The 12,694-nt window shown below is 45.3% G+C and overlaps 1 protein-coding gene across 1 annotated transcript in view; it reads right to left on the bottom strand.

The window, feature by feature from the left end:
• The window catches only part of HSPA9 (heat shock protein family A (Hsp70) member 9), a 62,842-nt gene that overhangs the window by 42,145 nt on the left and 8,003 nt on the right, over positions 1-12,694 (bottom strand). The window contains exons 2-3 of the mRNA XM_040442319.1: positions 10,447-10,505; positions 8,987-9,074 (exon numbers count right to left, since the gene is read on the bottom strand). Coding sequence (XP_040298253.1) covers positions 8,987-9,074; positions 10,447-10,505 — 147 coding nt within the window. The remainder of the gene's footprint in view (positions 1-8,986; positions 9,075-10,446; positions 10,506-12,694) is intronic.

Genomic DNA, 12,694 nt, shown 5'->3' with positions numbered 1-12,694 from the left:
ATATCATTGGTGGCCAGTGCGGGCCCCCCCCCCCTCTATTGTAATAATAGGCTGGTGGCCAGTGCAGCCCCACCCTCCCTCTATTGTAATAATTCGTTGGTGGCACAGTGTGCGCCCCCCCCCCTCCCTCCCTCTATTGTAATAATTCGTTGGTGGCACAGTGTGCCCCCCCCCCCATCGGCCCCCCCTCCCTCTATAGCATTAACAACATTAGTGGCCAGTGTGCGGCCTCCCATCTCCCCCCCCCCCCCCCCCATCATTGGTGGCAGCGGAGTTCCGATCGGAGTCCCAGTTTAATCGCTGGGGCTCCGATCGGTAACCATGGCAACCAGGACGCTACTACAGTCCTGGTTGCCATGGTTACTTAGCAATAGTACAATAGTAGAAGATTCATACTTACCGGCTGTTGCGATGTTAGTGTCCGGCCGGGAGCTCCACCTACTGGTAAGTGACAGGTCTGTGCGGCGCATTGCTAAATGAACTGTCACTTACCAGTAGGAGGAGCTCCCAGCCGGACACAGACATCGCAGCTCCCAGGTAAGTATGAATCTTTTACTATTGTACTATTGCTAGTAACCCGCTGCCACCAATGATCGGGGGGCTGGGGAAGAGATGGGAGGCCGCACACTGGCCACCAATGTTGTTAATGCTATAGAGGGAGGGGGGGCCGATGGGGGGCGCACACTGTGCCACCAACGATTTATTACAATAGAGGGAGGAAGGGGGGGGAACGTACACTGGGCCACCAACGATTTATTACAATAGAGGGAGGAAGGGGGGGGGGGCGCACACTGTGCCACCAACAAATTATTACAATAGAGGGAGGAAGGGGGGGGGGCGCACACTGTGCCACCAACGATTTATTACAATAGAGGGAGGAAGGGGGGGGGGGGGGGGGGCGCACACTGTGCCACCAATGATTTATTACAATAGAGGGAGGAGGGGGGGGGGGGGGGGGGGCGCACACTGTGCCACCAATGATTTATTACAATAGAGGGAGGAAGGGGGGGGGGCCGCACTGGCCACCAATGACATTCAAACTGGGGGGGGGGGGGGGGGGGGGTGTCTGCCCCCTGCTGCCTGGCAGCCCTGATCTCTTACAGGGGGATATGATAGTACAATTAACCCCTTCAGGTGCGGCACCTGAGGGGTTAATTGTGCTGATCACGGCCCCCTGTAAGAGATCGGATGCTGCTAGGCAGCAGGGGGCAGTCATGTACACAGTTTGTAGTATATTCTAACTAGAAGCGTCCCCATCACCATGGGAACGCCTCTGTGTTAGAATATACTGTCGGAAATGAGGTTTCACGATCTAACTCATATCCGACAGTATATTCTAACATAGAGGCGTTCCCATGGTGATGGGGACGCTTCAAGTTAAAATATACCATCGGATTGGAGAAAACTCCGATCCGATGGTATAAAAAGGGACTCCAGACTTTACATTGAAAGTCAATGGGGACGGATCCGTTTGAAATGGCACCATATTGTGTCCACGTCAAACGGATCCGTCCCCATTGACTTGCATTGTAATTCAGGACGGATCCGTTTGGCTTCGCACGGCCAGGCGGACACCAAAACGACTTTTCTTCATGTCCGTGGATCCTCCAAAAATCAAGGAAGACCCACGGACGAAAAAACGGTCACGGATCACGGACCTACGGACCCCGTTTTTGCGGACCGTGAAAAAAAACGTCCGTGTGCATGAGGCCTTATACATATTAAATCTCATACATATAACTTTAGACTAATTAATTTCATAACTAGTTTTTTTTTTTTTGGGGGGGGGGGAGGATATAAGCGATGCCGTCATGGAGGATTCGCGAAAAAGGAATTACCGGTAAGACTAATTAAACTTTTCCCCTCCCCTCCATGACGGCACCTTACTTGGAGAACTAACAGATTAGTCAATTAGGGAGGGACAACTGCTTGTAAAACTTTCCTACCGTTGGATAGGTCTCTTTTAGAATCAATATCTATCCTATAGTGTTTTACAAAAGTATGAGGACTCGACCAGGTTGCTGCCCTACAGATCTGATCCAAGGAAGCGGATGCTTCTTCCGCCCATGAAGTCGATACTGCCCTTGTAGAATGAGCCTTGATATTTACCGGGGGTCGTTCTCCTATTGCTATGTAGGCTTCTGAAATGGCCGATTTTAACCAGCGTGTAATAGAAGGTTTGGACGCTTTAATCCTTTCCTACCACCTAAGAATTGGACAAATAAGTTATTAGCTTTTCTCCAGTCTTTCGTTTCTGATCTATACTTCAGAACACACCTTCTGACATCCAAAGTGTGAAAAACTTCTTTTTTAGATCTGGGATTTTCACAGAACGAGGGAAGAACCACCTCCTCCATCCTATGGAACTCCGAGACCACCTTAAGTAGAAAGGAATCGTCGAATCTTAGAATTATTCTGTCATCCCTGATCGTCATGAAGGGTTTTTTAACCGAGAAGGCCTGTATCTCGTTAACCCTACGTGCAGAAGTAATGGCCACTAGGAATACTGTTTTAAAGGTCAGATATCTGATATTTGCTGACTCCAAGGGTTCAAAGGGGGGTTTAGTGAGACCGGAAAGGACAGAGTTTAAATCCCATGATGCGACCAGAGGTCTACTCCGGGGTCTGAGTCTGTTGGTTCCTTTCATAAAGCGAATGATCCACGGATTAAGTGCTATTTTTTCATCTAAATAGGCACTCAATGCTGAAATCTGAACTCTAAGAGTGCTAGGTTTTAGCCCTTTATTAAAACCTTCTTGGAGAAAATCTAGAATAGACAAAATACTCCCCGCAGAGTTAGAAGTATTTTCTGAACACCAGGAAACATATCTATTCCAGATTTTGCGGTAAATTCTATTAGTGACTTCTTTTTTGCTGGCTAGCATGGTATTAATTACTCTGTCCGATAGACCCTTAGATTTTAAGACTGCCCTTTCAGGATCCAAGCAGAGAGGTGCAGACTTTGAGTCTTTGGGTGGAGAACTGGCCCTTGACAGAGGAGGTCTTCTGACCAGGGTAGAATCCATGGATCCTCCTTGGACATCTCTGCCAGGAGAGGAAACCAAAATCTCCTCGGCCAGTTAGGAACAATTAGGATTACTTTGGTCCTCTCCTTTTATTTTCCTGAGCACCCTTGGAATCAGAGGCAGAGGTGGGAAACAATATGCCAGTTGAAAATTCCAAGAGCTAGTGCATCTGTTCCTGCACTTCTCGGATCCCATGGATCTAGGGAAAAGTAAGTTGGTAATTTCGCATTTATTTTGTTTGCAAAAAGGTCTATTTGGGGAAGACCCCACCTTTGTGTTAAGGTTTGAAAGATTTCCTCTTTTAAACTCCACTCCCCCGGATCTAATTTCCTGCGGCTGAGGAAATCCGCTTGCATGTTTTGCATCCCTTTTAGAAAAACCGCTGTTAGGGAGAGGAGATTCTCCTCCGCCCACAAGAAAATCTTGTTGGCTAGGGCTTGTAGTCGATTGCTTTTTGTTCCTCCCTGGTGGTTTATATATGCTACCACCGTCTTGTTGTCGGATCTTATTTGTACATTGGACCCCTTTAACTCCTCTGAGAAGTAACTCAGAGCCCCCCACAGCGCCAGAAGTTCCCGGTGATTTGATGAGTATTTCTTCTGGGATTGTGACCACTCCCCTTGGTCTGACAATGTTTGGAGATGTGCTCCCCAGCCCCACAGACTGGCATCCGTGGGGAGGATCAACTGATCTCTCACTATCCACGGTACTCCCCTCTGTAGATTTGAATTTAATTCCCACCATTTTAGTGAGGACCGAATGTGATCCGGAATTGTTATTAGACTGTCCAGGGAATACTGTTTCCGGTTCCATATTTTTAACAAACGTCTGAAGAGGACGGGAATGTATTTGCGCCCACTTCACTGCCGGGATACAGGCTGTAAAGGACCCTATCAGGGCCATAGTTTGTCTTATGGTGTGGGATTTTTGTTGACTGAATTGTTTTACTTGGGATTGGATTTTTGTGATCTTCTCTGCTGGTAAAAAGCATTTTTGTCTCACCGAGTCTATGAGAATTCCCCAAAAAAAACTATTTTTTGTGTGGGAACTAAGTGAGACTTCTCCCGATTTAAAATCCAACCCAGTTCCTCCAGTCTGTCTATCGTTTTGGATAGATTGGTCTCTAGATCTTTCTGGGAGTCCCCCACTATCAAAAGGTCGTCCAGATATGGAACGATCATTACTTTTTCCTTTCTCAGAGGGGTTATTGCCTCTAGCATAATTTTTGTAAAAAGCCTGGGGGCAGTCGTTATCCCAAAGGGTAGTGCTTGAAACTGGAAATGTTTTAGATGCCCTTGGATCCATACCGCTATTCTCAAGAAAGGTTGTGACCCTGGATGAATGGTTACGTGAAAATACGCATCTTTTAAATCTATGGATGCTAGAAACACCCCTTCTTGTAGAACTTTGACCGTGGTTCTTATAGATTCCATCCTGAATTTCTCGTACTTTATGGACCTGTTCAGGGCTTTCATATTTATAATGAGACGCATTTTCCCGTTTGTTTTTTTACCAAAAAAACCCTGGAATAACAGCCCAGACCGACTTAATCCGTTGGTACCGGAACTAAGACGTTCATCTGAACTAGCAGTTCGATTTCTTGCTCCATGCAGAGCTGGAGATGTTCCGAGCTCTGAACTGGAGTCTGAACAAATAGAGAGGGGGGACTCTTGACAAAGGGAATACTGTACCCCTTGTGGAGGGTATTTAGTAACCAGTGGCTGCACGAGTATTTTTCCCAGCAATCCACAAATTTTCCCAGTCTTCCCCCCCCCCCCCACTGGGGCTCTGGCGTCATTTTTTGGAAGATTCCTCAGAACGGGGAGAGAACATAAAACCCTTCCCTTTCTGTCTTCCCGATCTCCAGTTTTCCGTTTTACTCCTTTTATTTATTTTGAAAACTAACCTTTTTTTGGGGACGAAAAAAAAAAGGAGTTTTCCTCTTCTTTTTATCCTCTGGGAAGTTCTTTTTGGAATCAGAAGCTTTCTCTAGAATTTTATCTAAGTCCTGACCAAAGAGAAGGTTACCATAAAACGGGATGTTACATAATTTTGCTTTGGAACCTGTGTCTCCAGACCAAGCTTTTAGCCAAAGTGCCCTTCTAGAGTTATTGGCTAGAGCGGTAGCTCTTGCGGCCAGCCTAACAGAATCCGCTGTTGTGTCTGACAAAAAATCTACGGCTTTTAATAAGAGAGGGAAGGAGTCTGCAAAGTTTTCGTATGGGGTATTGGATTTTAATAGTATATCTAGTTGTTCCAACCAACTTTTTAGGGACCTAGCTACGGATGTGGCCGCGATATTAGGTTTAAATAAAGCCGCGACAGCATCCCAGGTTCTTTTAAGGTTAGCATCCACTTTTTTGTCCATAGGATCACGCAATGATCCTGTATCTTCAAATGGTAAAGAAGAACCTTTAGCTAGTTTGGAGAGTGAAACATCAATTTTAGGACAATTCAAGAACTGGGATAATTCTTCTTCGTCGAAAGGAAGCCTTTTCCTAATTGTTCGGGGTAGGAAAACTTTCCTGTCTGGATTTTTCCACTCCCTCAAGATAAGAGACTGTAGATTTTTGTGTACAGGAAATACCCTTTTTTTCTTGGTTTCTAATACTGAAAACATTCTATCCTGGGCGGATCTATGTATTTTTTCTTCTTTAATTTCCACGGTATCCCTGACAGCTTTCAATAGATCGTTTATATCGTCAGGTGAAAATAGATAATTTTTAAAATCTCCATCAGAGTCAGAATTATTACTACCCTCATCGCTATCTGAAGAAACATCAGAGGAAGATGAAGAGGTTTTTAAGGGGGGATTTTTTCCTGGGCCCCTGTTTTGATGTTGATGGAACACTAGCGGCTGCAGAAAAATCTGAGAAAGCGGATTTTATTTCTTGCTTAATCAGACACTGCAATTCCTATTTTAAAAGACGGGACTTCTTCCCTGACAACGCTATCAATGCATTTTCCACAAAGTTTTTTAGCATAATTATCGGGGAGTTTGGCCGAACATCTAGGAATTTTAGATTTCTGCGCTATTTTAGGCCTTACAGAACTGTCTTTGTCACTCTTCCATACAAAAAAAGGGGAAAAGATGAGAAAGACTTCGTAACAGTGCAAGCAGCATTCCATACTCACAACCTGGATGTCACTCACTGCTACAGGTTGGTCCATAGCTTCCTCCTGATCCATATGTGCGGATATCTGAGGCTGCAGGAAAGCTTGCAATCTCTCTGGTCAGAGGCAGACATCCGACTTGACCAGGGCGCCAGTTTTTAAACCCACGTATGGCCGGAAGTCTCCCCAGGACCTCCGACGTCATCCAGGCCGGCAACTCTCAGGCTACCACAATTAGGCCCCCAGATGACGTCACCCGCCGGAGCCGAGAACCTCGGGCAGCGGACGGCCTAGAAACCGGAAGTACTCCTTTGAGTGTCCGGTTGCCGCGGCCTACCACTACGCGCTGGTGCGTGCGAGTTTTAAACCAGAAGAGGACCGCGGCAGGCATCCATGGAACTAACTTACTTGCCCAAGGTAAGACCGTGGCTGGCGCAATGCACCCGCCATCAGCGATAGCTCCCGACCGGAGCACGAACGTAGTTCCTATCCTCCGCCTGGCAGGGACAGGAAGACACTGAAGATAAGTGAGGAGGCGGGCCCTTTTGAACCTTCCTGTCCCTGCCTGGCAGGAGGAGGATAATCTCCAAGTAAGGTGCCGTCATGGAGGGGAGGGGAAAATAAAATTTAAACTTTGAAAAAAATAATTTCTCATCACCATATTCTTACCCCTGTAACTTTTTTAGAGTTATATCTACTGAGCTGTGTCTGGACTTTTTTGCGGGACTTTTTTCTGTAGTTTTTATTAAAACCATTTTGGAGTGTGTGAGACTTTTTGATCATATTTTATTACATTTTTTGGGGGTAAGAGAAGCAATAAAAAAAAAAAAAAATAAATAAATAAAAAAAAGCAAATTCGCCATTTTTACCCTTTTTCCGTTACACCATTCACAGTATTGGAAAAATATTTTTATACAATCCTGATCAAAAGTTTAAGACCACTTGAAAAATGGCAAAAAAATCCATTTAGCATGGCTGGATCTTAACAAGGTTGCACGTAGAGCTTCAACATGCAACAAGAAGAAATGGGAGTGAGAAAACATTTTTTGAGCATTCAATTTAATGAAAACAACGAATAAACTGAAACAGGCTGTTTATCAGCTGATCAAGTTTAGGACCACACCTCCAAAAAATAAAAAAAAAAATAAAAATGAAAAAAAAAAAATAACCCATGCCTTTGCCATCACAACGTGCGACTACCTGACAGAAAATGAATCCACATCTTTGAATAGATTTGGCCTTTTAAAGGCATGTGGTCCTAAAATTTTGATCAGCTGAAAAACAGCCTGTTTCAGTTTAATCGTTATTTTCAATTAATTGAATGCTCAAAAAATGTTTTGTCTCACTCTCATTTCTTCTTGTTGCATGTTGAAGCTCTACTTGGAACCTTGTTAAGATCCAACAATGTAAAATATGATTTTTTGCCATTTTTCCAGTGGTCTTAAACTTTTGATGAGGACTGTATTTTAATAGTATGGACGTTTGTGGTCACGGTGATACCTACGATGTTTATACTCTGTTATTTAGGGATTTATATTATACAGAAAGGGGGATTTAAACTTATTTTTTTATATCTTTAACAATTTTTGTCATTATTTTGAAGCCCTTATCAGCCTACAAAATCTATTTGATTTTGGACAATCGTGTATTTTTTAACTGGACTTATTGAGAATTGCTCATTTCGTATGTTAGCCTGCCATCTGGTGGCCAAAATAAGAGTTGCACTTTTAATGTTCTCAGCGACGACGACGACGACGATGTCATCGCCGCCTCTCTAACCTCCGCGCCGCAGGTTATACCTAGTGCGCACGCGCGGGATCTGGCTGAGGAGAGCCGACGATTTCAGAGGCGCTGAGGTTAGAGAGGCGGCGATGACGTGAGGTAGGCGGATCTATTGAAAGGGAGGGCGGCGATTTCTGGTCGGAAGGCGGCGCTGGGCACCGAAAGGAGATGGCTGCAGCCGGGCACCCTGTATGATGAGACGTCCCCTTGGACACATTTGGGACGTTAGTGACAGGTTATATAAACCTGTTTTATATGATAATAGAGCCACAGGCGCATTTGATAAAGTCACTTTAGGATTCAGGGTATTAGTAGTGACCTGGCCATATGTTTAGGTTATAGGCCTCAAATCGGATGACAGAATCCCTTTAACAACAGAGAATAAAACTCTATAATATAACCCTGGAATATGCATAAAGTATAACAATCACTGAAGCAGAAACAATCCTGTGAGTTATGGAATTAGACAATCAGAATATCATTTACAGCAGCCTGTATTCTGTATTTTCTTCAGGCTGCTATCCTATTCAGTACAAGGTCTCACTCATAATTAAAGAGGTAGCCCCATCTGGACATTTATGGTATTTGAGCAGGATATCCCATAAATGGCCGATAGGTGCAAGTGCTAAAGAATGGAGCCATGTCAAGCACCCATAGAAATGTAGAGGTGGCCAGGCCTCTATTCATTTCTATGGGGCTTCCAAAAACAGCCGAGTAACCGCACACTGCAATTTTAGATGTCCTGCAGCACTGAATGGAGAGAGCTGTATAAGTGAAGCCACCTCTTCACTCACAGTGGTGCGAGATAGGACCCTATTAGAGATAACTGACATACCCTTTAATATTCCACGCTGCATACACGAGGGCAGAGCCCGCCAAAAGGTGCTTTATTGTGCGAGTAGATGTCACAAGACAAGGAGGGCTATCATGAAGTTACAGATCTGGGCAAATCCTGCACATACTCATGTCCTCTCAGATTCAGTTAAGGGTTTCCAAAAATGGAGCTATGCCTTAAATTCATCATGCCAATTTAATCATTAGAAAAAATAATAAAATAGACAAACCTTTGCTTGCTTGCCTTCCATCACAGCGACACAGGAATTTGTCGTTCCCAGATCTATTCCAATAACGGCTCCTTTAATTGCCTCAGAGCTGTACATCCAAATATAACCATTAGAGCTCTTACATGGATGAAGACACAGTACATACTGTATATAGAATGAGAATTAGGGGGGTATTTCAGTTACATATCATCCCCTATCCATTGGATGGAGGTCCAAACACTGGGAATCCCCTGCCCCAACATCATGAGAATGGGAGAGCAGCGCATTGCCGTTATCACTCTGAGACTGAGCTGTTCCACCTCTGGCAGTCTCATACCGTCCGCCATCTCCTACAGATGTGGTGACCATCTCACCATTCAGACAGGGACACAGACCCCCTTGTTCTCATGATCAGACTGATCTAATAATTGTCCCCTGTAATGGACCGGGGATAACTTTTTCTAAGCAGAACAGCCCTGTGGGCAGAACACTGTGGGCAGAACACTGCACATGCCCAAGCCCGGAAGTGATGCGCGAACGGCCTAGGGGGCGATATGATGTCGCAGAGCTACAGGGCTGGCCGGACTTTACTGAGGGGCGGAGTTAAGCGCGTGTGAGGCGGGGGAACTTGGGCACTTTCAGCCAACTCTCCGCCCCTGGGCACTTGCGAAGGCTCATTAGCATATCATAAAACTACTTTTTGGGCGATTTGGATGATCTAAAAAAATGAAACAAAAAAAAGGTACCATCTGTGTCCCACTGAACTATGTGATCAGTTTAAAACGAGTCAGGTTGGTGACAGACTCACTTTTAGGCTGGGTTCACACTTGAGCGTTTTACAGCGCGCTCAAACGCGCTGTAAAACGCTCAACACATGAAAACCAATGCTTCCCTATGGCCCTGGTTCTCACTTGAGCGTTTTACAGCGCTGAAAAACGCGCTGTAAAACGCCCTACGCTCAAACAAGTACTTGAGCTTCTTTGGGGCGTTTTGACGCGCGTTTGTGGCCATAGGACATTGCAGTCAATCACACAAACGCGCGTCAAACGCGCGTTTACTATTGCAAAAAAACGCGCGTTAAACGCGCATATCAAAGACGCTCAGGTCTGAACCCAGCCTAAGGGAGCACTCCAGAAAAACGCAACGATTGGTGCATGGTATGAGGGGCACTACCCTCAAAACAGTGATGATTTTTTTCTGGAGGGTTCCGATGAGGCTGAGGACATCGGCTTTATTCAAACAGAAATGTTGCATGTTCTGATGTCCTTATAAATGTTACACTAGCAGTTTCCACATGCCCCACTGGATACTAGTTCTCAGTGGAAGCCCTGGTGGGTCTGTGTATTATACACCCACTCATCTTGCTATAATACTTTATACTGTAAGGGTAACAAACAGGAAGATCCACTGGAAACACAGTATTGGGGTTGGTGGCAAAGACACGTTATCACAAGTATGTAAAGTTATGATATAATACTTACGCATAGTTCCTCTTAGATGCTGCTCTGAGCAACTCTTCACTGAAGCCATTGAAGCAAGCCTAGGAGAAGCCACACATTATTCATGAGTATTAATTAAAGGGGCTATTCAGGATTAGAAAAACATGGCTGGTTTCTCCCAAAAATAGCGCCACCCCACCCACAGGTTGTGTCTGGAATTGCATATCAGACACTGATGTGAAGGGTGTTGAGCTGTAGATGGGTGTGATTGATGTTTCTTGAAGAAAATCCTATACCTTATTAATGGATTTTACCTTCTAATAAAGAAATGGACAGCCAAAGTCCTGTCTTCTGCCGCGCTTTAAATTCACATGACTGATTCCTTAGCGGAGTATGGATTCCTTGCATCATAGCAATGGGGCCGCAGTGATGGTGTACGGGCAGAAGCAAACATCGCTGCTCCTGCATGTGCCCCCCTCAGCTTGGCTGAAGGCTGGCATAGCACATGGGGTAGCCCTGTGCCCGCTCCACTCAGCTAATCCTGGCATAGCACATTATTATCCCTGTGCTATGCCAGCCTTTAGCCAAGCCCAGGGGCCACAGCGATATGTGCTTCTGCCCGTTCACTGCGGCCCCATTGCTATGATGCAAGGAATCTGTACACCAGGAGGTCAGCAATGTGAGCTTGTTTAAACTGATGATCTATCAGACACCCGGGACCCCCGCCGATCAGCTGTTTGAGAAGGCAGCGGTGCGACCTTCTCACCGTTTACCGCAGGCCCAGCGACGTCACGACTAGTATCAACTGGCCTGGGAGCAGCTAAGCTCCATTCAAGTGAACAGAGCTTAGCCGCGCCCAGGCAAGTTTATACAAGTCGTGACGTCACTGGGCCTTCTCAAACAGCTGATCGGCAGGGGTCCCGGGTGTCGGACCCCGGCCGATCAGATGCTTATGATCTATTCAGAGAATAGATCAGTTTAAACAAACTGCAGAACCCCTTTAAGTCATGTTCTCCTCCTTCACCTGCTGTCCTTCAAAGTTTTGGAAGACTCCAGACTAGCACACCTGCACCTGGAGCAAGACTTGGCCCCCACTGATAACCTGATGTGTGGGGACAGCAGAACAGATCATTGCTACTTGAGATCTAGAACTTTCCTATACCTCTCTGCCTATAGTATTATTCCCATTAATTCCAGGACGCTATGGGGGTCATTTATCAAACTGGTGTAAACTAGAACTAGCTTAGTTGCCTATAGCAAACAATCAGATTCCACCTTCCATAGGAGCTCTGAAGAATGAAAGGTGGAATCTAATTGGTTGCTATGGGCAACTAAGCAAATTCTACTTTACACCAGTTTGATAAATTACCCCCTATATACCCAAAAAGGTTGTTAACCCCCCGGGGACCTTCTCTGCAGACCCCGCAGCACGACTGGACCCGCGGTGCTACTGCATTCTGGCTCTGCCGGTCCAGGGTCTCCCTGCGTCATCACTTGGTTTGACATGTGGCCACTGCAGCAACTGAATGCCAGCAACAGGGGTGTGTCACCCATGCACTCTGCTGCATGGGTTTCCTCAGTATCTGATCGTTGGGATCCGACACCCCCACAGATCTGCTGTTTGAGAAGTCATCAGTGCTCCTGTGAGCTCCACAGCCTTCCAAGTACAGCGCTGTACATTGTATAACAGTAGTGCTTGGTATCACACAGCGCGATACCGGACACAGCCGCTATACAATGTACGGCGCTGTACTTGGTAAGCTGCGGAGCTCACAGGAGCACTGATGACTTCTCAAACAGCAGATCTGTGGGGGTCCCGGGTGTCAGACCCCCACCAATCAGATACTGATAACCTATCCTGAGGAAATCTCAGAAAACCCCTTTAACCACCTCAGCCCCCAGTGCTTAAACACCCTGAAAGACCAGGCCACTTTTTACACTTCTGACCTACACTACTTTCACCGTTTATTGCTCGGTCATGCAACTTACCACCCAAATGAATTTTACCTCCTTTTCTTCTCACTAATAGAGCTTTCATTTGGTGGTATTTCATTGCTGCTGACATTTTTACTTTTTTTGTTATTAATCGAAATTTAACGATTTTTTTGCAAAAAAATGACATTTTTCACTTTCAGTTGTAAAATTTTGCAAAAAAAACGACATCCATATAGAAATTTTGCTCTAAATTTATAGTTCTACATGTCTTTGATAAAAAAAAAATGTTTGGGTAAAAAAAAAATGGTTTGGGTAAAAGTTATAGCGTTTACAAACTATGGTACAAAAATGTGAA

Source organism: Bufo bufo, chromosome 1 (genome assembly GCF_905171765.1).
Source record: "Bufo bufo chromosome 1, aBufBuf1.1, whole genome shotgun sequence".
Classification (NCBI taxonomy): domain Eukaryota; kingdom Metazoa; phylum Chordata; class Amphibia; order Anura; family Bufonidae; genus Bufo; species Bufo bufo.
This window is presented reverse-complemented; position numbering and strand designations above follow the sequence as displayed.